Below are 25619 nucleotides of genomic sequence, written 5' to 3' on the forward strand. Positions count from 1 at the left end.
TTTTGTCCAGGGAATGTTAATTTCCAGGAACATACACACACTCTTCTCTAAGGCTTGGTATGCTTGTGAACTGGTGGAGATGAGTCTCAGAAGATAACTCTTGGAGATAATTCACTTCCACATTTGATAACTTCAGAGCATTCCACAAACCTTCAAAAGTTCCCATGTCAAGGTTATTGGAGAATATCTTAGTCTGCTTGGGCTGCCCTAACAAAATAGTATAGACTGGGTGGCTTAAATGACAAGAATTTATTTCTCACAGTTCTGAAGGCTGGGAAGACCAAGATCAAGGTGCCAGCAAGTAGGTTTTATTCTGAGGCCTCCTTTCTTGGCACGTAGGTGGCTTGATCTCGCTCTGTGCTCACATGACCTCTTCTTTGGGAGAGAGAGTAAGCTTTCTGTTGGCTCTTCCTATAAGGACACTAAACCCATCTAATCTAATAGGACCTAACAGGACTTCGTCCAATCCTAATTACCTCCATGGGTCCCATCTCTAGATACCATCACACTATGGGTGAAGACTTCAACATATAAGTTTTGGGAGGACACAAACCTTCAGCCTATAACTGAAGGTTTTCTAGTTATCAGGCCAGTTACTTGGCTTCAAACACATTCCCAGTGCTCCTGAAACTCTGTATGCCATATTTTTGCTTTGCCTTCTGGTTCCCTGTCAGGCTCTACCAATAAGGGGCACTAGAGGCTGGAGGAGGAAGAAGGGATTATTTGGTCCCATTTGGCTCCTATGCTGGTCAACATCAACCTAGCAATAGCAATTTTTTCCAATAGCAATAGTTACACCCAGTTTACCATTTTCCCAACACTTGCAAACTTGCAAAACCAGCCTCAATGTGCCTTCTCCTCAGAGAATGGGTCCCTACTCCATAAAGCCCTCCTGTGTGCCCAGAGACACTAACATCAGCCAAAGAGCCCCTGCTTCCCAGATCTAGACATCAGCTCCTCGAGGCTCCTCCTCCAGCCTTTTAAGTTTTAATCATTACACCCTCTTCTCTTTGGGCAGCAGCTGCTTCCTGCAGTTGCTACTTCTGCAATACCCTTGGAATTCTTTTTATGCCTTTTCAGCTTTTCAATACAGACCTAACCATTATATATATTAAATTCTTTCTATTGAAATAATTGAAGTCACTTCTGTCTCATGCCTGGGCCCTGACTGATAGTGGGGACTTGGCCCCATTTATTGGACAAAAAGATGCAATGCTGGAAAATATAGATAGGCCACCTTTGCATTCTCTAGGACTGTTTATCTCCTTGTAAAGTGAAGCAAATGACAAATATGTTTCATTTATGAGCTTGACCCCACCAAGTCAACATTATCTCTTTCTCCTTTTGGTAATGTCTGGACAATGTGTTTGTGGCAAGGAAAGCTTTCTTTGTTGAAGTCTTTCTTCTTTCTTGCAAGATAGTTAGCTCTGTGAGGGCAGAGCATATGACTGTTTACCTATGTAACTCAGCACCTAGACCAATGCCGGGTACAAGGGAGGCATTCAATAATTATCTACTAAATAATTGGATGAATAAATACAAAGATGGGTGAATGGAAGAATGGATGGATAAATGGATGGATGAACATTGCCTAATCTGAAGAACATCTGGTAGCAAAAAGAGGAAGGTCTTCTTGAAGGAATAGTGTTACTTCATTTTAAAATGTCAATTAGGGGTCGGATGCTGTGGCTCATGCCTATAATCCCAGCACTTTGGGAGGCCAAGGTGGGTGGGTCATGAGGTCAGGCAATCGAGACGATCCTGGCCAACATGGTGAAACCCCATCTCGACTAAAAATACAAAAATTAGCTGGGTGTGTGCCTGTAATCCCAGCTACTTGGGATGCTGAGGCAGGAGAATCGCTTGAACCAGGGAGTCAGAGGTTGCAGTGAGCCGTGAGCCGAGATTGCGCCACTGCACTCCAGCCTGGTGACAGAGCGAGACTCCATCTCAAAAAAAAAAAAAAAAAAGAAAAAAAAGAAACCCAAAATTACAGTAGCTTTTAAAAAGCATTCACTTTCCTCTCATGTAAACAAAACCTAGGGATAGGCACTCCCTTGTGGGAGGGTTGGTTTGGCCATTCCACAATCTCAAAGGTACTAAGAGGCCCAGTTCCTTCTTGAGGTTGGTTGCTCTACCAACCTCATCATGAGGCCTCCACCTCCAGAAACCACACAGAACACTTCTGCTTACATCCCATTTGGCTGTAAGTAAGTCACATATTCTGGAAGGCCATGTGTCACTCTGAAAGTGGGGTTCCTTTACTAAGGAGAAAGAGGGAATGCATATTTGGTACCAATCGACAATCTCTGTAGTACGGAGGAATGTGTAACACAGGACTGAGGAAGTCCTCCCAAAGGAGGGAGGCTGGGAGAAGGATTTGAAGCCCTGGAGGAGGAGTTTGAAGGCTGAGAGCTGATTTCTCTGCTTCAGGTGACCTCTCCCTTTCTTATGGAGAATCCACCGCTGCTTCCCTGACCTCCTCGGCCCCTGCCTCCTACTTTCTTATGACACCGGCTCATACTGGAAAATGACTCAGAAGTCTTAGTTGTCTGAAAATTTAATAGCCATGAACCATATGGTATAAGTTCCAACAAAGTTCATTCACTGCGGGCTGTGTTACGAGAAACAGGGAAGGACCAGGAAAAGTGGGTAAGAATGTTGGCTCACTGCATGACCTGAAACAAGATACTCACTGTGAACCTTAGTTTCTGCATCTGTAATAAATATATATCTCACAGGGTTATTATGAACATTAGATAATAAAGGTGATGTATATAGCACTGTGCCTGTTCCATTGTAAGTGCTTGATGATTAGTAGCTGGTATTATTTTATGAAGTATTTCTAGAACTCCCACAAAATGCTACTCCTCAACTTGCTTAAACTATATAAACACCACTGTTAGTGTTAAGGTTCACAAATAGGCTGGGCTCGGTGGCTCACACCTGTAATCCCAGCACTTTAGGAGGCCGAGATGGGTGGATCACCTGAGGTCAGGAGTTTGAGACCAGTCTGACCAATATGGGGAAACCCCATCTCTACTGAAAATACAAAAATTAACCAGGTGTGGTGGTGTGTGCTTATAGTCCTAGCTAGTTGGCTGAGACAGGAGAATTGCTTGAACACGGGAGGTGGAGGTTGCAGTGAGCTGAGATCGTGCCACTGCACTCAAGCCTGGGGGACACAGCGAGGCTCCTTCTAAAATAAAAAAGAGAGAGAGAAATTCACAAATAGAGTGTGTCCAGGAAGAAAACTAGAGGCTTACAACTCGAAAACATGTCACATGGGAATTCACTGCAAGGACCAGGAATGTTAAAAGAGCAGACATCACTTGGCCTGGCACGGTGGCTCACGCCTGTAATCCCAGCACTTTGGGAGGCTGAGGCGGGCAGATCACGAGGTCAAGAGATCGAGACCATCCTGGCCACCATGGTGAAAACCTGTCTGTACTAAAATTACAAAAATTAGCTGGGTGTGGTGGCACACGCCTGTAGTCCCAGCTACTCGAAAGGCTGAGGCAGGAGAATCACTTGAACCCGAACCCAGGAGGCAGAGGTTGCAGCGAGCTGAGATTGCGCCACTGCACTCCAGCCTGGCAACAGAGCGAGACTCCATCTCAAAAAAAAAACAAAAAAAAGAAGCAGACATCACTTATCTGACCCTCTGAACTGGATTGGATCATCCTGATATGTGCTCTCATAGCTCCCAGTGTGTGCCTTTGGTAACCTTATCACCTTTCACAGTGACTATGATTGAGTATCTGTGCTTAAAAATTCACAGGGTCAGGCACTGTGTCTGTCTTGCCCACTGCTGTATCCCTAAGGATACGTTTTCAGTGACTGTGCGCTGAATGCATCGGGTGGGGGAAGGTGGGTTTGAAGGAACCCAGAGAAGAGCTGAGAAGAGTTGGGAGTTTTCAGTCCCATCCAGACTTCATGACGCTGGATCAGGAAAAGCACTGAGGGTCCCTGTTCCCATTATTCTTCAACTATAACTATTTCTGGAGTTCCCTGAGAGGTGAGCAGAGTCAGGGTTGCAATGTGTTGGAAAAGCATTGGCCATTGGCTCTAGGCCCCCCCTCCAACTAAATTTTCTCCATAAGAATTTCTTGAGAAAAAAGTTTCTAAGGACTTCTGAGAATCTGATTCTCAAACATCCTGGGATGAGAGCTGGGGCAGTGGGCTCTATCTGTGTCAGAAGGCAGTTTGAGGCCAGGCGCGGTGGCTCACACCTGTAATCCCAGCACTTTGGGAGTCCAAGGCGGGCAGATCACAAGGTCAGGAGATGGAGACCCTCCTGGCTAACATGGTGAAACCCCGTCTCTACTAAAAATACAAAAAGATTAGCCGGGCGTGGTGGCGGGCGCCTGTAGTCCCAGCTGCTGGGGAGGCTGAGGCAGGAGAATGGCGTGAACTCGGGAGGCGGAGCTTGCAGTGAGCCAAGATCGCGCCACTGCACTCCAGCCAGGGCGACAGAGCGAGGCTCCGTCTCAAAAAAAAAAAAAAAAAAAAAAAGAAAGAAAAAAAAGAAGGTAGCTTGATACAATTCAACAAGCATTTTTGATACCTACCATGTGCCAAGCATCATATTAGTGTTCTACATGCAACTTCTCTCTCTTTTAAATAAATCTTTATTTTTATTAAAATAATGCATACACATAGTTTAAAAGCCAAACAGTGCTAAAAAGACTTACAAACAAGGCAGTGATTCCTGCACCGTCTTCCCCCACAAATCAATCCCCCTAAATCTCTTGGCTGTTTATCTTGGTGTTTATCTCCAGATGTCTAGATAATTATATGAATTCCACTATCTCTGGTATCATCCATTTTAGATATTACCTCCTGCCTTTCTATTATGATAAATGAGGATTTTAGCTCTATTCACACCCTCTCTGCACCTTCATCCTCCCACCGTGGTTATAAGTTATCACCATTTTTTGTTAAATCTATATTTGAACTTTTTATTGTTGTGACCAGGTAAATACTGTTCACTGCTGAGTTAATAACAATTGTTCCTTTTTTAATTTGAATTTATAGTCAAAGCTTCCCACCCCCACCAACTGCTATAAAACAACTCTTAATACAATTTTCCACAGAATCAACTCTGTCAGAATCATCTATCATTTTTTTTCTCCAGCCCTTCCCCAGCCCCCACTGATATGCCTCTCTTCTGGAGCTCACCAACTTCCTACTCACATCTGGACTGGTGGTGGTGGCTCTCAGAGGCCCTGTTTCATGGCTCCTGAGTGAAGGCATTCCTTTTCCGTCACCCCAGGAATCTCCTTAGCCTCCCTCCACATTGAATACCTGATTCCTGGATTCCATGTCTTCCTTCTTTGTTTACCCACTTGTCTCAGTGGAGTGCATCTTCCCTTAGCTTCCTGACAGATGTGCAGGGTGGTCAATTTTTTGAGACTTTTCATATCTGAAAACATCTTATTCTACCTTCACAGGGCAGAGTTTGGATTCAGAATTCTCGGTCGAAAATTATTTCCACTCGAAGTTCTGTTGCCTTTGTTTCAGGATGTTCTAGGTGCCAGTGTTACTGTTGAGAACTCTGATGCCATTTTGGTTCTTGAGCATTTGTATGTCAGTTGGTTTTTTGGGAAATTTTAGAATCTTGTCTTTATCCTTGCTCTTCTGAAATTTCATAGGGATAGTCTTCAATGTACACCTTCTTTCACTTTGCTGAGCACTTGTTTGGGCCTTTCAATCTGGGGGATTTTCTTTTATGTTTTTCATTAGTATTTCCATCCCCTTGATTTTCACTCTGTTGCCTAGAATGTCCCTTAGCCGGATATTGGTTCTCCTGGACTGGTCCTCTCATTTGCTTATCTTTTATCTCCTATAACCCACCCTTATGTCTTTATTCTCCTTTCATGAGATCTCTCTGATGTTAACTTCCAGCCCTTTCACTTAAAAAATTACATCAGCTATCATTGTTTTAATTTCCAAAAACACTTTCTTGTTCTGATTTTTAAAAATAAGCGTATGGCATATTGTCCTTATTTTAAAAATGTACTACCTTATCTCCCTTAGACTATTATGGTCTGTCTCTCCTTAGTTCCTTCTTATCTTTGATTTATTTCCTTCTTGGTGGAGACTGCTCTAAAAAGTTTATTGGAAGCTCTTTGTAAAAGGACATTAATCATAGGGTAATTTTCACTGGTACCTCCAAATGCCTTGGGGAAATTCAGCTTCCCTAGAGGACCTTCCAAACCTCTGCTTCTTGGTTAAAGCCTAGCTGCTGGCACTGAGGAGTGTATGTGTATTTCACTTGATTCCGATTTTCCATCTGGGGCCTCATCTCCACAGTCCTTATGCATGGTCTGTACCTTTCTCCTGAGAAAATGCCTCCTGTCTCCTACAGAACTGGCCATGGCCTTTGGCTTTGTGGGGCCAGGTTGCTTTCACCTCTTCCTAGCCCCACCTTCCATGGAGTCTAGCACCTGGCACCTCCAATTCCAGGACCATCAGGGCTCTGCAGGAGAAATGGCTAGCTTCTTGTTGATATTTCCTTTGGCAGGCATTTCCATGTGATCTTCCTCTGTTCTGCTAAGGAATTTACCTTTCCTCCATCCCATTTCTGCCTTTGTATATGGGATGGGATTGCCAACTTCTCCGAGTTTTATTGAGGATAGAGTTCATACAGGTTTACTTGTTCTTCTTGTTATTTGGGGGTAAGTTTCAAGAGAAGAGGAAAAGAAACATCTTTACTCCACCATCTTAAAGCCACAAGTCTATGTTAAATAGACAAAGTTTATATTAAGTCTACATTATCTTTTAATCCTCAAAATTCAAAGTTTATATTAAGTCTACATTATCTTTTAATCCTCACAACTCTTAATATGGCCAATCATGGAAAAGAGGTTTAGAGAAGTTAAGTTCTGTGCCCTAAGTCATAGTTGGAAAGCAGCTAAGAAGCCAAGTCTGGCCAAAGGCAAACCCATAATTTTTCTTTTACTGTCTCCTGTTTCCCAACATGCTGAGATCAAGGGAGGGTGGCAAATTATAGTCTAGCCTGGATCAATACCTAGAAGTACAATATAAGAAAGACCTTTGGGACAGACTGTTAACCAAGGCTATCAAGAAGAAACAAGAAATGCCCAAAGTAGGGTCCAGCATTGGGGAAGGGAGTTGAAGGACTTCCAGGGAATCCTAGACTTATGCCATGAAGAATGTAAGAAGGCATAAGTCTTGAGGGAACTTGGGAGAGAAATTGGTTTCCAGGGACCCAGAAAGAAAGACCAGTGAGGCCGATGGGGTTACACTGTGAGAGCAAAAGAAATGCTCCCGTGGGCACTGGACTTAGGCCCACCCTGAGACACTGGTGACTTCCAGACCCCCAGTCTCTCATTGCTATCTTGATTAGGACTCCTAATGTTCCCCAGACTGTCTCTTGCTGACCTCAGCCAGGGTGGGGTTCAAATTCCAGGTGAATAACCAGGTTGGTAATAGAGCAGGTCAGAACTGAGAATGCTGGTCCAACCTGGATGTGCATAGAGTATCTTTACATTGTGCATAGTGCAAACAGTATCCTTACATTAATTCCTGTTTACACATGTTACATGGGTTTCATTTCATAGACCAACTCTGATCAGTGACAGCTGCCTGGGGCACCACAAGAAGAATGACTCTGTAGCTTTGTCCAAGCTCAGGGGGATAGAATGACAGAGCTGATTAGCGATGTCTGCCAACGGGGTGCAACAGAAGAGTTAAAGAATGTGTGCTGTCACAGATCCAGGCTGTCTCCTCTTCCCAGACTCATGTCCTCCATCAATGTGATCAAGTTGCTTTCAATGTCCTTATTCGAGTCATTGGTAAGAGTTGAACAAGACAGGTCTAAGGATGCCACCATTAGGTGCAGTTTTGACATTGACCTCTATCTTGGTACTGATGTACAATCATTGGATATAGTCTGCCACATTTAGCATCAATTTTGAAATTGTTTTCCAGGCTACATTTCCCAATCATTTGTCCAAAAGAGACTTTTTATGGAAAACTTCCACTTGGGATAGGACAGAGTGCATTCCGTTTATGATGTCCCTTCCTGAGATGCATACACTGGGATGTTGAGAGGTGAGTGGATCACAGGGGAAAAGAGATAAGCCCTCTCACTTATGATCCCTGAGGTCCAATATTTAGATAGCAGCACTCTGAGGACTCCAGCCTGTGGTCTCCTTTCATGCCCTGAGTAAACGCTGAGTCTCGTGGGGAAAATGAGAGGTAAAGATTACGCAGAACACCACAAAAATAAACAGGCACACTCCATTTCAAGCAGCTCATACTTTTATCATAAAATACAAACTTTCTAAAATTAAGTGTCTTACTTCTATTTTACCAACAAAAACAAAAACAAAAATCACTCATGTTAGCTAAATACAGATGCATAAGTGGTTGAGCAAGCAAGTATGAATATGAGGGTCGTGTGTGTGTGTGTGTGTGTGTGTGTGTAGCTTGTGCCATGTGTGAGGAGGGCTATTTTTGTGTCAGTGTTGGCCAATAGATGAATCTGGTCTTGCTGTTTTGTCTGTGACCTGGTCAGAACCTTGCCTTTCCAAACTTCATACCAAGCTTTTGCAGAATCCAAAAATCAGAGCCCCTAGTCCTGATCCAAGGGCTAAGGGAGGAGAAGGGAGAAGAGGAGATCTAAAAGTTTCTGCCATTCCCACTGGAGGAAAAATAGGGGCTGTGCATCAAGGGCCCTCCGGATGTCGAGCCGAACCTGGAAGAGAGGGAGGGTGGAAGCCATGATGAGATTCCTAATGTTATCGGAGAGAATTAGAAAAATATATATATTAATTTTATGGTTGTCAGAAACAGTGAAGACCATGACAGGCTTGGAGGGTAAAGGCTTTGGCATAAGAAAGGCTTTGGCCCTGGGAAAGTAAAATATTAAAATAATACAATTAGAGGACAATCAAGCGCTTCTCCTTATGCTTACTTGGATCAGGAAGTCCCTGGGAGCCTGTAAAGATTGTTTCAATGGAGCCTACACTCTCTCCCTGCCCAAGACCCATAGAACAGGGACCCTCTCTGGACCTAAGCATCTTACCTGTATTCCTGTGACCACTCTACCTGCCTTAGAGGACCAGACATGTCCCTCAGGAAAATCTACAACATCAGAGAACTTAGAGGCAAGTCCAGCATAAGGTCTTCGGGGCTGGACAATCCCAGAGTCCCTCCTCCCCTTCCAGCACTAAGCTAAATCAGGCCCTTCACTCCATCCCTGACTCAGAAGTAAGCATTGAGACATCACTGAGTGCCTAGGGCTTTGCCAGACCCTCAGGGAAGGGAGAGTTAAGACGTGAGCCTCACCGTCTAAGAGCAGAAATGCACACGCCTCTCCTTTTCTCCCTGGCACACTCCTATCCATACTTCAAAATAGAGTTCAAAAGCCATCTCCTCTGTGAAGACTTCCCTGACCTCTCCAGATGGAATCATTTACTCACACTTCTGGAATCCTACTGTAATTTCTTCACCCATCTGCTCAGATACTTTGAATGAATGGGAACAGAACTCAATACAAATTACAGTAGAGCAAATGGCTAGACTTAATCTAATCCTGGGATTCTCAATCACTTTTCAGCTGGGCAGATGCATATTACAGAAGAGATTCACATTCATGGTACCCTTCTATGAATTGATGAAACAAAAAGCGGGGGCAGAGGAGGGAAGAAGCAATGGAAATAGACCACGGCATTCATTTGTAGTGCCTCAGCAGCTAACTCTGTCTCTTGCTCACTGAGTCTCCATAGGCAAGTTAGGCTGGGTTGTCTCACTAGCTTCTCACTAAAATAAGTGCCAAGAGAGCACAGACTTTACCTATTTCATATCATGTGCCCAGGACCTGACACAATGTGGGTGCCTCATAAGCAATCCATGCCAGCGGTAACCCCACCTATGTTTCTCTCTTTCAGAAATCATATTGGAAGATCATTCAGAAATCGTAATGATGTTATTATAGGGATACCCTGCATTCCACTCTGACTTACAAAATAAAGGCTGTAACCCATACTTCAGTATTTAACAATTATCAGTAATCAACAATGATCATGACACAGCTCATATCTGATTGGCACACATGCAGCTAGGTCCTCCAGGTTGAGAACTTCTGATCAGATCAACGGCCACTGGCATGATCTAGACAGTATGTACGCTAGAGGGCCAGGAAGAGGAGCAATCTGTGTGGACAAGAGTTAACAAGTAATGCTTCCTGGAGGAGGAGGAGCTTGAGTTGCCTGTTGAGTAGGATGAACATATGTCCTGGTATGCCTGGGCCGGCCTCTATGTTGGTATTTCTGGCATAATTATTTTATAGTTTCATTTATTTGAAACAGAGTCTTACTCTGTCACCCAGGCTGGAGTGCAGTGGCATGATCTTGACTCACCGCAATCTCTGCTTCCCAGGTCCAAGCGATTCTTGTGCCTCATTCTCCCCAGTAGTTGGGACTACATGTGTGCACCATCACACCCGGCTAATTTTTTGTATTTTTGGTAGAGATGGGGTTTCACTGTGTTGGCCAGGCTGGTCTCAAACTCCTGACCTCAGGTGATCCACCTGCCTTGGCCTCCCAAAGTGCTGGGAATACAGTTGTGAGCCACCGTGTCTGGCCTGATATAATTATTATCTGTACTCCTTTTAACTCTCAAATTTATTCTTGCTTGGAAGATAAATTGTATGGTTATTCCACCCTGATGAATGTGTGCAAATTGACTTGGCAGAGGGGAGGGCTCTACTTCTTCCCTGAGGACATGGAAGCCTCTCACTCCTTCCTCTCTCCTTCACACAGTTTTGTCTCTTGATTCCACCTTTTCTGCTGACCATCCTTGTCTTCCACACTGAACTCTCTGCTTAGGCCCATGCATTCTCCCCAGCCAGGTGCAGCCTCACCTTGATCTTGTTCCATCAGCACCTCGCGTCACCACCCCAACACCAGCACTTCGTTCAGGAAGCACTTTCTTCACTTGGCTTCCTGCACTCCACTTTCCCATTTTTTTCCCCACCTCACTAGATAGTCCTACTTATTCACAGAATCTTTGCTGGTTCCTCCACATCTCCGCAGCCTCTACATGCTGGAAGTCTCAAGGCTCAGCCCTTGGATCTCTTCTCTTCTCTATACTTGTGTATTTTGGGCCATCTCATCCCATCCCATCCCATGCCTTGAAATATCATGTATATGCGAATGGCTCCCAAATGTATTACCAGCCCCAACCTCTCCCCTGAGTTCCAGACTCCTATATGCACCTACCAATCCATAGCTCCACCCATCTGTCTAATGACATTCTCAATTTTCACATGTCTAAGACTGACTCTTGGTAAACAGATCCTTACTGTAGTCATCATGACCTTGGTCGTTTTTTGTTTTTTGTTTGTTTGTTTGTTTTATTTTGTTTTGTTTTTGAGATGGAGTCTTGCTCTGTCACCCAGGCTGGAGTACAATGGCATGATCTCGGCTCACTGCAACCTCTGCCTCCCTGGCTCAAGCAATTCTCTTGCCTCAGCCTCCCGAGTAGCTGGGATTACAGGCACCCACGATTATGCCCAGCTAATTTGTGTATTTTTAGTAGAGATGGGGTTTTACCATCTTGGCCAGGCTGGTCTCGAACTCCTGACCTCAAGTGATCCACCCACCTTGGTCTCCCAAAGTGCTGGGATTACAGGCGTGAGCCACTGTGCCTGGCCCAATGACCTTAGTGTTTTGGCATTGCTGCTGCTCCAGTTGCACAAGTCAAAAACCAAGGAATTTGTTTGACTTTCCCCTTTCCCTCATCACACATTCAACCATCATCATGTCCCACCAATTCTAGCAAGAAAATAACACATCACAGATCTTTTCACATGCCCACTTTCCCAGGGTCACTGCCTTTATCCATCCCACCAATGCCTCTTGCTCAACTATAAAGCTCTAGCCTACTCCCCTGCCTCAGCTCTTACCCTCATAGTCCATTCTTCAGACATTGACCAATGTGATCTGTTTTATATAGAAGATTAGAACATGTCCTCATCAATTTAAAAGCCTACATGGTTTTCCACTGCTCCTGAAACAAGACTTCTAGCCATGCCTACCAGGCCCTGTCTAGTCTGGCCCTGGCTACCTCTTATTTTAATTCCATGCACTCCCTCCCTCACTGTTTGTGCTGCAGCCACAGGTTCCCACCTCGGAGCCCTTGCACTTTCTATTATTTCTGCCCAGAGGCTCATCCCCGAAATGTATGTGTGGTTCATTCTCTCATCTCATTTAGATCTTGGCTCAAGAGGCTGCCCTTGATTCTTCTCCCCACCCCAACCCATATCCTGAGGACCTGGCCTTGCATGCTTGCCTGTTTATCTCCTTATTGTCCATTTCTCCTTCTAGAATGAAAGCTCCTTAAGAGAAGGAAAACCTTTTTCTCGTTCACTTCATTATCCCTGGTGTCTACAACAGTGCCAGGCACATACAAGGTGCTGGATCAATATTTTTTGAATGAACAGATCATCCCCTCTGGGTACTCAGGCTTGCACCGCTTACATTATTTTTCTGACCTCATGGTCCTGGTCTCCCCAGTCTCTCAGAATGCCAGTCCACCCTGCTCCTTCTCCTCATCCTTCTCTTTGCCTCCACTGTCTCTGGCTTTCCCCAGGCTGTCTCTCACTTCTCAGGCTGCTCCTTCCTCGGGCTGCCTTCCCTCTCCTCCAACCTCTGCAGACCTGTGGAGACCAGGTCTCAACCTTCTGGTCTCACAGCTCCCGGTCGGTGGTTCCCGAAAGCTGACTGAGGAGACATTGAGACCACCCTCCCTCCCAGACACAGCCAGGGCTATCTCCTACAGCAAGTCTATCTTCCCAGAGCCCAGAGTCACAGCACAGAATGTGGGAAGTTGGCCAACCTGCAGGGGGCTTGTCTGGGTCTCTATTCTCACCTCCAGGGGATGATAATCTGTCCCATAGGCCCCTAGAGCCACCTCTAGACCACACCCTATCCTGCTTCCTCTTTCTCTTACTTCCAGCCCATCAATTCACTCTGATGTGCATAAATCTTCCCTGGATCCCCAGGCCTAGCAGTCCAAAGCCTTTCATAATCCAGTCTCAACCTCCCTTTTCCAATCCTATTTTCCACCTTTTTCAGAGACAAATCTAATGCTTCAGCCAGACTCCTTTATTCCCCAGGCCTCCAGCTTGCCACTTGCTTTCCCATCTGAGGGCCTTGCTCCTCCTGCCTGGAATGCCCTCCTCCCAGCGCTGCTCACTGGAACCTCCCCCGCTGCAGGGATTCTGCCTCTGTCCTCGGGCCACTTTGATGGTTTTCACTTTGCCAGGGCACTAACATTGTTGTGCCCACATTTCATCTGCTCTCAGTTCTCTGAAGGGAAGAAGCATGTCCTATTCATCTATAGGTCCCCTGCAGGCTAAATTCAAATTAACTACATGTGTTAACACAGCGTTTCCCAGGGTGTGTTAGGTAGAACACACCATGATATACTCTACAAGAGAAAGGAAGAGAAAGGGAGGGAGAAAGGAAAAGAGGGAGGGAGGGAGGAAAGAAGGAAGGAAGGAAGGAAGGAAGGAAGGAAGGAAGGAAGGAAGGAAGGAAGGAAGGAAGGAAATATTTTTTTTAAAAGGATGTGGATGCTCGGCATGGTGGCTTATGGCTGTAATCCCAGCACTTTGGGAGGCCGAGGCAGGCAGATTACCTGAGGTCAGGAGTTTGAGACCAGCCTGGCCAACATGGTGAAACCCCGTCTCTACTAAAAATACAAAAATTAGCTGGGTGTGGTGGTGGACGCCTGTAATCCCAGCTACTCGGAAGGCTGAGGCGAGATAATCGCTTGAACCTGGGAGGCGGAGATTGCAGTGAGCCGAGATCACGCCATTGCACTCCAGCCTGGGCAACAAGGGTGAAACTCCATCTCAAAAAAATAATAATAATAAAATAAAAAAATAAAAGGGTGTGGATTTCATGTTTAAATAATACTATCGACTACCTTCTTGAACATTCTCCATGCACCCTAGGAAATTAAATGATCTGAGAATTCCAACAGTTAAGAAATCTGTTTATCTCTGTTTCCCACAGCTTTTCCCAAACAGATCTGACTACTGAAACCACTTGCTGCATTTATCCCTTTCAACAAGCTATTTGGAGAAAATACTGATTGAAAGGATGAGAGTTTGGGGACATGGGTCAGCACTGCAGGGAAGGTTCTGTGATGGGGAGGTTCTGTGATGGGGAGGTGGAAGGATGGGAATCACTGTCAGGCTGGGAAGGTTGGCCTTAATCCTATAAAGTGAGTTTCTCAAACCCAGGCACCCATTCCCCAGGGTGTGCCCGGGAGACTGGGATTCCCAGGAATGACAGGGCACCACCTGCCCCTTGGAGCATCCATATTAGTGGAAGGTTTGGTGGGTGGGAATGAATGGCTATGTATTATTATATTAAAACAAACACAAATTTATGACTCAACAGCATGCACAATTGTAGTAGAATTTTCAGCCAGAATGTTGAGTTTGTGCTGGCTGTTTGCTGTTAAGCCTTCAGACTGTACCAGGAAGTAGGAGCTCCTTGCCTCTGCAGTTTGTGGAACTTGGTGGAAAAGTGTGGGCAGCCCTAATAAGCAGTCGAAGGCTCTTCCGCAGGGCCCATCACAAAGTCAATGGGATGTTCGGGAGATTAGCCTGGCAAGGAGATCAGGGTGCGGACAGTGGGAGGTGAGAGCTCTAAGGAGATTAGCTGGCCATGTCCTGTTGTAACCAAGCACATGGGTAAAGGCAAATGCATCATTGCACCAACTGCCCCTGCCTATGGAGTAGGGTATCCATATGTTATGGACCGTGCAGTTGCATTTCTGCAACCAGACCTGAAATGCACCTACAAAAGGGGCCCACCAGGCCCCAGACCCTCTTCATCTCTGCACCAGGTCCCTCCAGGACCCACACAACCACCGGCCACAGGTACAGGGCCCATCCCACCCCACAGCCATGGAACACACATACCAAGAAAGCTCTGGTAAGCCCACCCAACTTGCCCCCGTTCCCACCAGCTTTCTGGATACCCTTAGGCTCCCAGTGTGGGCTGACTCACCCATATCCTTGGGGAAAGAGGTACTGCAGTCCGTCTCCTGCCATTGGGGGAGGGTCTCGGGGGTTGGCAGACATCTTTGGAGGTGTCCTCTGAGGGTAGGGATAATTGGGCTGGACAAAAGGGATGTAGCTCAGCAGTGGGGTGTAGGAAGAGTGGAAGATCTGCTGTCCCATCTGCTGTGGGTTGTATGGCGTCACCTGCATGTCACAGAGAAGAGAGGGGTGAGGTCACCATTCCCCAGCCCAACTCCAACCCCAGCCACCTGCCCCCAGTCTCAGCCCCTGTGCCCCTCAGTCACTGTTGGGTACACAGAAGGCAACATGTTGGAATGGAGAAAGCCTAGGGCTCAACTTATGTAGTGAGCCTGGCAAGTTACCTAATTTATCTGAGCCTCAGTTTCCCCATCTGCAAAATGGGAAAATACTATCTACGTTGTTAGTGGGGATAGAGTCAGGTGATACAAGTAGAGAGACAGGCATATAGTAAATAGCAAATCAATATTATTTCCATTCTCTTCCCTGTTTGCCTAGCTTTTCCCTCTGTCAATAACCATTTCAAAAGCTCCTTGTTTATTTTTAAGGCTTTCATTATCCCCAAAAAGCTGTTATGATTTACACAGCTCTAGCTTCTATCTCTCTTGAGATCCTTTCAACAGATTCCAAGTCCGAGACAGCCCTACCCAGTGGAAAGTCCTGGGATGGCAGCAATGTCCTACATCTGTGCCGTGTGACATGGAAGCCACCGGCCACACACGACAATTGAGCATTTGAAATGTGGCTCATGGGCATGAGGAACTGAGTTTTGAATTATACTTAATTTTAGCTAATTTAAATAGCCACACATAGCTGGTGGCTGCCATAGTAGACAGTGTGAGTCTAGGAGGAAGGGCAAAAAAAGGCAATGGGGTTGAGCACAAACTCTAGGGAAATACAGGAATTCAGTGGTGCTTCCGAGATTGCCCGTGATGAACTCCGACCTAGAACTGGGGCTCCCACCATCTTGCCGCGACAAGGAAGAGACCTCATCCATCTTGTTGACCACTATCTCCCCAGCCCTAAGACAGTGCCTGGGACACAGTCACTGCTTAACAAACATATGTTAAATGAATGAATGCAAGAAAGGGAAAGAGAGGAAAGCAAAGACAGGCAGAAGGAAGGAGGGAGGAAAGAAAAGACCACTAAAGCATCTGCTTGAATACCTAAATGATGGGGGGCTCATTACCTTATGAGCACTACATTCCACTACTGACAGCTCCAAATATCAGAAAACCTTTTCTCATACGGAGCTGATGTCTATCCTCTTGTGTACTGAGGGGAGTATCAGTTAGAATTTGAAGAAACTTCTGAATTTCCACTTTAATAGCAAGTCTGGGGTCCAAGTGCTCAGGAATCAGGCACTCTGACAGCCCTCTCTCACCCCATACACCCTTATCTAAAAAATAATCCACAAAGGGGGCTGGGTGCATTGGCTCACGCCTGTAACCGAGCACTTTGGGAGGACGAGGTGGGCGGATCACAAGGTCAGGAGTTTGAGACCAGCCTGGCCAATATGGTGAAACCCTGTCTCTACCAAAAATACAACAATTAGTCAGGCGTGGTGGTACATGCCTGTAGTCCCAGCTACTCGGGAGGCTGAGGCAGGAGAATTGCTTGAACCTAGGAGGCGGAGGTTTCAGTGAGCCAAGATTGTGCCACTGCACTCCAGCCTGGGCAACAGAGCGAGACGCCATCTAAAAAAAAAAAAAAAAAATCCACAAAGGCTAGCGCTCATTGACTGCTTAAAATGTGCCCGGCCCTTCACATGGATGCTGTCGTTAAAACTCCAGAAAGCCCTGTGAGGTAGGGCCATTATTATTTCCAGTTTGGAAGCAGGAAATCTGAGGTTCAGAGAAGTGAAGCAACTTTCTCAGTGTTTCCAGCGTCTGAGTTGTGGTCAGAACCCCAGCAGGGTAAGCCCGGAGCCTATACCTTGTTTCTCACTAGCCTCTCTATGCTGTGTCCTCTTTGGAAACCTGAGTCCTCCCTCCCGGTTCTCCCCAACGTTCTCCAGTGGAGATGTGGGGCCTGGTGATGCTGGGTGCAGGCACCAAATCCCAAGGTGATGAGCTAAATAAAGGTCAGAACATGCCAAGAGCACCTCGCAGGTCAGATGGGAGTCATGACCCTATGGGTCAGCATGGCAGAAAGTACCCCTGTCCTCATGGGGGAGGAAGTGCCTGGACCTGGGAGGGGATTGAAGTGGAGGAGGCAGGTCCTAGAGTTCACACAGTGTTATAAAAAATGTGCCCCTGATTCCATGTATCTGATGAAACTATAAAGTAGAGCTTTGTAGCCTGCTCTGGAGCCATCTGCAAATATAATCCTCACTGACAAAAGCAATGGAACAGTGTGCCCAGAATGCCGCATTTATTTAAAAATGTTTATATAAATAGATATTGCCGGGAAAATATGTAAAAAACCATTAAACAGTGATTGCCTCCAAGTTTTAAAATTTTTTACCATGTTTTTATATTACTTTTTTCAAATACATACACATGCATGCATGCATACACATACACATAATTATCTAAAAATATCCTCTCTGGAGCCAGGTGGACGATATTCCTGTTCAAGGGGTGGAGGCAATGGGGCTGAGATTCCCTGACCCAGATCATCTCTCATCCCAGATTCATCTCAGGATGCAAGGGTTCCTGCTGCTGAGAAATCAGTGCTGGCCCGGGTAACAAGGCTCCCTACCCCTGCAGGCTCTTCCCTACCCTCCCGAACATTCTAACACATTTCAGGTCAGAGGTGCGGTTTGCACGGAGGGTGGGGCTCCCTGGGGAGACAGGAGAGGCAGAGGTTGTATGAGTTGGAGTGTGGGGGTGTCCACATTTGTGTGGAGGAGCAAGGCCAGCCTGGGGCTATGGCAGGCTGGGTGTTGGTGCCCTCTGCTCCTCCATTCTAAGCTCCTTTCCTCACACCCCCATCCCTGCCCCAAGACTCAATACCCCTCAATGTGCTTCTGTATCTATTTGTGTCCCTGGGCTCCTGCAGCTTGGTGGCATGTGTACAACTATACCTGTGTTTCTATCTGCGTGTGTGTGTGTGTGTGTGTGTGTGTGTGTGTGTGTGTTTGCATTTCTCTTTCTGCTGCTTTATTTTCAGGCAGTATTATTGTGCATCTAGGTACAAGATGTAGTAAAGCGTGGTCATTGGAGTGCCAGCCTGCCAAAGGTCAAACCTTAATTATTGTCCCACAGGTATTTATCCTGACCTACCCATGAAAGTAGTGTTGCCAGATTTAGCAAATAAAAATACAGGACACCCAGTTACATTCAAATTTCAGATAACTAATACATATTTTTAGCATAAGTATATCCTGTGCACTATTTGGGACATACTTACACTACACATTTTTTCCTTGTTTATCTGAAATTCAAATTTAACTGGGTGTCCTGGATTTTAACTGGCAGCCCTGCATGGGAAGAATATGACTCCTCAGTCTCACTGATGCTGAGCAAAGCCATGTCGTTTGCGTTGGCCAGCGGAAGGTGGGTGGAAGTTCCCACGGACAGGTCTGAGTTGAGGATTTCAGAGGCATCACGTGTTTCTGCTTGCCCTGTTGGGCTCTTGCCATCCACCGTGGAAAGAGCAAGAGGTACTGAATCTTCAGCAGAGGCCCAGGAGAGGCACGTGGAACCCACCTAAACCTGATCCACAGCCCAGCTCAGCCAGCCCATAGACCCGAGCAAGAAATTAATATTCATTGTTGAAAGTCCCCGAGATGTGGCGGTTATGTATTGCCACAGCAACACCTAATTTGTATGTTCCCAAGTAACTTTATTACTTTGGGCAAGTTACTTACTTAATCTCTCTGTGCTTGGGTTTCCTCATCTATAACTACCTCACAGGGTAATTTTGAAGGCTAAATTAGTTAGTGCAGACACAGTCCTTACGGACAGGCCCAGCACACAGGAAGGGCTCCATTAAGTGCCCAGTGTTGTCACTTAAGTGACAACATTAAGTGCCCAGGTTTGTGTTTTCCACACGCATGCCGGTATGTGAGTCTGTACTCCAGAGCCAATGGTGGGCCAGGTGTCTGGTCACCAGCTGGAAAAGGAGGAGGGAGCAGATGCACCCTCTGACCCAAAGGCCTTCATGGACCCAGGACAGAGGAGGAGAGATCATCTACTCACCTGTTGGGAGTAACATCCCAGCTGGGGGTGCAAAGCCTGCTGATAGGGCATCCTCGCTGCCTGCTGTGGGTACAGGCCCTGGGGAGAAACAGAGGCTCAGTATGGCCAGGCAAGGGGTTTCCTGCCAGAAGGCAGCAGCTACTCAGCTCAGTCCCCAGACAGGGCTGAGTTTGTCCCATCACATTGCTGACCAGACCCATGGGCTGTCTGAGGCCAGCTGGAACCAGGCCAGGAGAAGCAGGACTCACACCACACAGGAAGCCCCTCTTAGGCAGCCTTCACAGCCTTTCTGATGAGTGTGGGAGACAGGAGCTTCAGGAGCCTGACTGCCTCCTGAGTCCCAGATCTGTGTTTTAGTGGCTGTGTGACCTTGGGCAAATCACATCTCTGAGCCTCTTTTTCCTTCTCTAAAAAATTGCATGTGCTCAGGCCTGCAAAGCCTATGAAGGTAGCCACATTATCTTTGTTGCTGTCCACACAACTTTTCTAAATGCCTTCCCCTAATCCCATACCTGCCCCCTGAAGACACAAGGTGTCTATGCACGTCTCTACGTGTGTGTGTTGGTTTGCATCCATGTTAAATACACCTGCATGTGTGTTTACATTTGTGTCTATGCAGCTGTGTATTTCTGTGTACAAATATACAACTGTGAACCCAGGTGTGTTAGTGTTGCTGTGTATCTATGTGCCCATCCATATACCTGTGTCTGTAGCTTACAGAGAGGGGCACTGTGAGGGTGAAAGTGTTAATACATCTAAAGAGCTCAGAACAGTGCCCAGCACATAGTAAGGACTCAATGTTCTGTGTGTTTGTCATCCATCACTGCCTCCTCCCTTAAACAGCTTTCTGGCAGTTCAGCCAGATGGGAAATTGACATTTTACTCACAATTCTGTTTTGGGGTGCTCATGTGTCCACACACAGATGTAAGACACACACACACACACACACCCCGCAGAACTGCTGCTGTGGCAGTGGTCGGTTCTAGTCTGAGACTCTGCCTCCACCTGTCAATCCCGAGTTTTCCCTTAAGATGAGGCTCAAAACCCAAAGTACCCCTCAGCCCAGGACATCTTCTCAGAAGATCTGCTGCCCGAGAGGCTGCCTCCATTCTCGGCTCAGCTTGTGCCAATGACCAAAGTGTTGATGATGGCTGACCCTACACCCTTGAGGGTTCCCTCATGGCCTGTGGACTTTCTGATATGGAGTCTGCAAGTAGGTCTCCCTGCTCTCCTCCTGCTCCATCTTCCAGGTCCCCAAGAGTGTACCTCTTCTCAGAGCCCCTCCTTGCTCTCTGCTCCCATGCAGGGGACACTCCTGACATTCCTGTGCTCAGGCCCCTCCCACTTTTGTCCACTCCTTCACCTGAAACCACTCACCTGCTCCCCTTTACTCCAAGCCCTACAGCCCAGGGTAGCCTCTCTCTCCTGTTATGACCACTGCCCGGTCCCTGCAACCCCAGCCTCTGCCTGAACCTGGACAGAGAAGTCAGACTGATGGGGTTGCCTTACCTGTTCTCAGCCCTCCATGAGCTCCAAGGCCACTAGGCAGGTTGCTAAGTGTCCCTCCTCTGTTTCGCCCCCTCCTCTGATCCCTGTTAACACTCATCTCTGCTTTCTACAGACAGTCGTGTGCCTGCCTATTTCTGTTTATATGTGTGTGCATCAAACATGCATGTATATCGTTTGTGTGCAATTGTGTGTGTGCACGGCGTCATACACAAAGATCTCTGCTAGGAGCATTCCATGTCACCATTTTTGAGACTCATCGTGCCCTCTTAGAGGGTGACCAGAGCTATGCCTCCAGACTGCAGAGCTTAAGTTGCAGCAGCTGAGCTTCCCTATGGGACTCTTTCATCTTCCCTCTGCCTCTTTTTCATCATCTTCTCCCTCAGGTACAGCACTGAGCAGTCTCCAGAATGCCCAGCATGGGCCATGCCATCCACCCCTCACAGGAGCCCATACAGTAGGGACAGCAGAGGGCTTAAGCTGGTGGCCCTGGTCCTCCTGGGAGCACCAGGGAGGAAGGTGCCCCTTGCTTTCTACAGCCAACTTCCCCAGCCTCCACCATCCCACACCTGCTTGTGCCAGGCTGCCCTAGGCTCTGTGGATGGCAAACAGCTGCCCACCGCTGCTCAGTCCCAGGGCGGATTCTCAGGAGATGGTGCCACACTCATGAGTTAGAAAACACTGCATGACTTCAACAACATTTCTAGTTGTTAGAATTGCAAGTTTGTAACATCACAGGCAAGGGTAAATAAACATTCACTGTTGTTTGCTTAAGCCATGGCCCCTTCCCACGCACCCTCCCTCCTTAATTGGGAGCAGAGTTCCTTTATGCCAAGTAGCCCAGGAGCCTCTGAAGCTCCTCGGTGTTGGGGACTTTGTCTTCCACATCTCTGAGTCCTCCCACCACAGAGCTCTGAGTAAATTGGATTTGGGACCTTATCTTTATTCCCAATGCTAAGCAGGGAAAAGACCAGGCTAGACTGTTCCCCATTTCTCCTCTCTGTCCCCTTAACGTCTGTGGAGCTCTCTGACCCCATTTCCTTGGAAGATTGAGGCTGAATAATAATAAAAACCAACATCTGTGTCACAGCTTAAATTTTACAGAGTCTTTACCCTTCCATGGACTCAATTAATCCTTACAACCATATCAGTAGCTACTGCTGCTGCTGCTGCAATTATTATGAACCCATTTCACAAATGAGGAACCATGGCTCTGAGCAGCTAACCAGCCTAAGGCCTAACTTGGAAGCAGCAGAACCTTTAAAGTCAAGTCTACTGATTTCAAAACCTGCCTGCTATTATCTCAGGCCCCTTGATCAGCTGTGTTGAAGCTGGACAGCATTGTGAGATCACAGAAGCTGGGAGAAGGTAAATTATGCTGTCCTTCCTTATTACCTGGGAGGACCAATGCCTTCCACAGCCAACTTCAGCTGGGCCCATTCAGTGCTTAAACTGTCTCAAAGAACCCAGCAGGCCTTACCAGCCAGGGTCCTTCTGCTGCTTCTGCTCAGAAGACCAGGAACCTCATAGTCAGCCCTATGATGCTAAAGACAGAGGACCGTCATGCTCAGAAAATATGTCCAAATCTCACCCACTCCAAAAAGTCAGAAGAAATTAACATAGCAAAGAGATGCTATCCCCACTTAATAAAGCAAACCATTGCAAATTAGTTTTACATGGTGAGCTCTGTGAGGGCATTTTAGAGTGAATCGACTTGTACTAAATGAATTATGCAGTTGTTTCCCCTTTAGAGGTGGAGATGCATAGAGCTGATCTCTGGTTTATTCCTGAACTTGCATTAGACTCCAAGCTTTTCTTAGTCGTCATTTTTTTTTTTTAGAGACAGGGTTTCACTATATTGTTCAGGCTAGTCTTGAACTCCTGAGCTCAAGCAATTCTCCTATCTCAGCCTCTGGTGTAGGCTGGGACTCCAGGCACATGCCACCACACCTGACTTTAGTCATCTTTGAATCCCTCCACTAGAACAATGCTCAGCCTCTAGTAGGCTTGTAGGGAGAAACGGTTTTCAAAATTACTTAAATTAATGAGTAAATAAATACATAGAAATGAGTAAATCGTGAGTAGGTGAGTAAATGAATAGTGAATAGGCACACAAAAATGAAAGGGTAGAATCATATTGGTAAAGGAGTCAGCAAATCAATGAACAGGACATTTCAAGACCTGTGTAAGGACAACAGACTACTGATATGAACAGGTCAACGACAATAGACTACTAATATGAAACTGGTCCACTTCAGCTTCCTTCTTAGGTCACCTTTCATCACAACCTCTCACCTCCACAGTGGGGTGTGAGCTTTCCCTCCCTGGGGAGGGGACGGGTACTTGTTCTCTTTAGCAAACACATACAAAAACAAAAAGCTTGAAAACAAAACAGAGAGGGACTTTGCTAAGTTCCTTTAAGATTCAGAAACTAAGCCTGGTGGACCAGCTTGAAGAGTCTTTATATGCAGAAGAGCCAATCCCCTTTCCCAATAGGACATAAGGTTTGTGCTGTGTTGAAAGGGAAAGAATGACATAGGGTTCCTAGGAGTGGAGAGGGGGGAAGGGACATAGCAACAGGACAAGCCGAGTTGGAAGTATTTCCTTCTTTGCTTTCTCACTGCAGGCTGTGCTGGGCCAGGCTGGGGCAGCAAATTGCCAAGGTCCTGGGTGCACAAATTTGAGTTCCTGCCCTTCCCCATACAATGACATACAATTCTGGAGAGAAGCCAGTGCGAGGAACAGAAGACAGAAATCTTAGGCATGGAGAATCTTTCCTGAAAAAATTGAGTTCTACCTAAAGGGACTATTTAAGTTATTGGATTGGGCTAAGGCTTAAACCAGAGTGGACATTTATTTAATTTTTCCCTCCTTCTACCCAGTGGGCGGCAGCTCTTAAGGGATATTAAGTTAAATCGACAAAATAAAGAAACTACATTTTCCCTGCATAAATAAGTCCTGTGAGTAGAATTTCCAGCCCTGCTACAGGTGCTTCACTGTCCCTTTGTGTCTGGCCATTGATTTTCTCCTTTAGCTATGATCCCAAGAACAAGAATGTGTGCCAAGCCACCTTGGTTGGTACAAAGCTAAGACTGCTTGGTGTAGTTTAAGTAAGGTGGCCATATACACTCATTCCACGGTATCCTCAGAGGATTGGTTCCAGGGCCACCCTCCCTCCCCTGCCCTGTGGATACCAAAATCTGAGGATGCTCAAGTCCCTGATATAAAATGACATACAAAGATGCTCAAGTCTCTGATATAAAATGGCATTTGAGGGCCGGGTGCGGTGGCTCACCCCTGTACTCCCAGCTCTTTGGGAGGTGGAAAGCAGGTGGATCACATGAGGCGGGGAGTTCAAGACCAGCCTGGCCAACATGGTGAAACCCAGTCTCTACTAAAAATACAAAAATTAGCGCACATACCAGTAATCCCAGCTACTTGGGAGGCTGAGGTAGGAGAATCGCTTCAACCTGGGAGGCAGAGGTTGCAGTGAGCCAAGGTCATGCCACTGCACTCCAGCCTGGGCGATAGAGTGAGACTCTGTCGCAAATAAAATAAAATGGCATATGAGGATGATCTAGTCCCTGATATACAATGACATATAAAGATGTTCAAGTGCCTGATATAAAATGGCATATGAGGATGCTCAAGTCCCTAATATAAAATGGCATAGTATTTGCATGTAGCTTATGCACATGCTCCTGTATCCTTTAATCTCTAGATTACTAACAATGCCTAATAATGTACTATGTAAATAGTTATTATACTGTATTATCTTTTACTCGCATTATTTTTTGTTGTTGTGTTTTGTTGTTGTTGTTGTTGTTTTCTTCTTCAAGTAGTTTCCATCCAAGATTGGTTGAATCTGTGGATTTGGAACCCATGGATACAGAGGGCTGACTGTAATTTGTTGTCCAAACCAGGACACTTGAGAGTGAAAAGGGATGCCATTCGTATTATTCTGAAACAGAAGACCTAAATTGGGACTGTCCCAAATAATCTGGGATATATGTCATCCAACTTCAAAGGAAGTCACAGGAGAGAGGTGGGAAACAAGGACTGTGACATCATCTTCTCCTGGGAGCCCAAGCACTTAACCAGCCACAACTAGCAAAGAGACTCTGCAATAAAGAGCACAGTGTGAACTGGAATTCGGACAATGGAAAGTTAGGACTAAACATACATATGTGTGTGTGTGTGGAGGTGTGCTCACGCATGCACATGAACCAAGGGGTAGATCTGATGTGACTACAATAAAAAAAATAACCAACAAGCTGACAAGTTGACAGCGCCCTTCCATAGCCCCAGCGAAGCCTCTTGCATGTAGGGAAGGGATTCAGAGGAGTCTGAAGACTCTTTGTGAAAGAGACCCCCTGCCAGCCACTCCTTCTCTGTGGCCAAAATCCCCGTGGATGTCCACAGGAGAGCCAGGCCAGCTCACTGACCTGATACTGCAAGAAGGTAGAGTGATTCGTGAACACTGGTGGAGGTGGATAGTTCAGGTTGAGCCAGAGTGGCTGGTTCAGGGTTGCTGAGGTCATGGCTGTAGGAAAGTGTGGAGTGAAAACATTCCCTGTGTACTTCGGGTTGTTCTTGTCAGCAACCGTCACAGGTGCGTTAACTGCAAGTCACAGGAGAGGCAAAGCGGGTCAGTGATGGAGGCAGGGAGAGGCCAGGACACCTTCAGCATCGCAACTTCCCTAGGGATTCACAGTCTCACAGGTCAGGTCCTTTAAGCTCCAAGAGGGTTCTTCAAAGTTCTAGTACATTTCCAACTATAGGTAAACATCATTAGTTCACACCTTGCCAGTTTGGAAGGGATGAAAATCCCAGAAGGTCTGGCTTGGAGCTTTTCTTTCCATCATTCACTAGTAAA

The 25619-nt window shown here is 46.3% G+C and overlaps 1 protein-coding gene across 3 annotated transcripts in view; it reads right to left on the reverse strand.

Annotated features, from left to right (window-relative positions):
* Positions 1–8271: 8271 nt before the first annotated feature.
* Positions 8272–25619, reverse strand: part of C1H1orf94 (chromosome 1 C1orf94 homolog) — a 52985-nt gene continuing 35637 nt past the window's right edge. For all 3 annotated transcript variants that reach the window (XM_016958749.4, XM_016958748.3, XM_054680990.1), the window contains 4 exons: positions 25189–25364; positions 19237–19314; positions 15060–15256; positions 8272–8725 (listed from right to left, as the gene is read on the reverse strand). In XM_016958749.4, the coding sequence (XP_016814238.2) occupies positions 8650–8725; positions 15060–15256; positions 19237–19314; positions 25189–25364 (527 nt within the window). In that variant the 3' untranslated portion in view covers positions 8272–8649. The remainder of the gene's footprint in view (positions 8726–15059; positions 15257–19236; positions 19315–25188; positions 25365–25619) is intronic.

The sequence above is a fragment of the Pan troglodytes genome, chromosome 1 (assembly GCF_028858775.2).
Source record: "Pan troglodytes isolate AG18354 chromosome 1, NHGRI_mPanTro3-v2.0_pri, whole genome shotgun sequence".
Classification (NCBI taxonomy): domain Eukaryota; kingdom Metazoa; phylum Chordata; class Mammalia; order Primates; family Hominidae; genus Pan; species Pan troglodytes.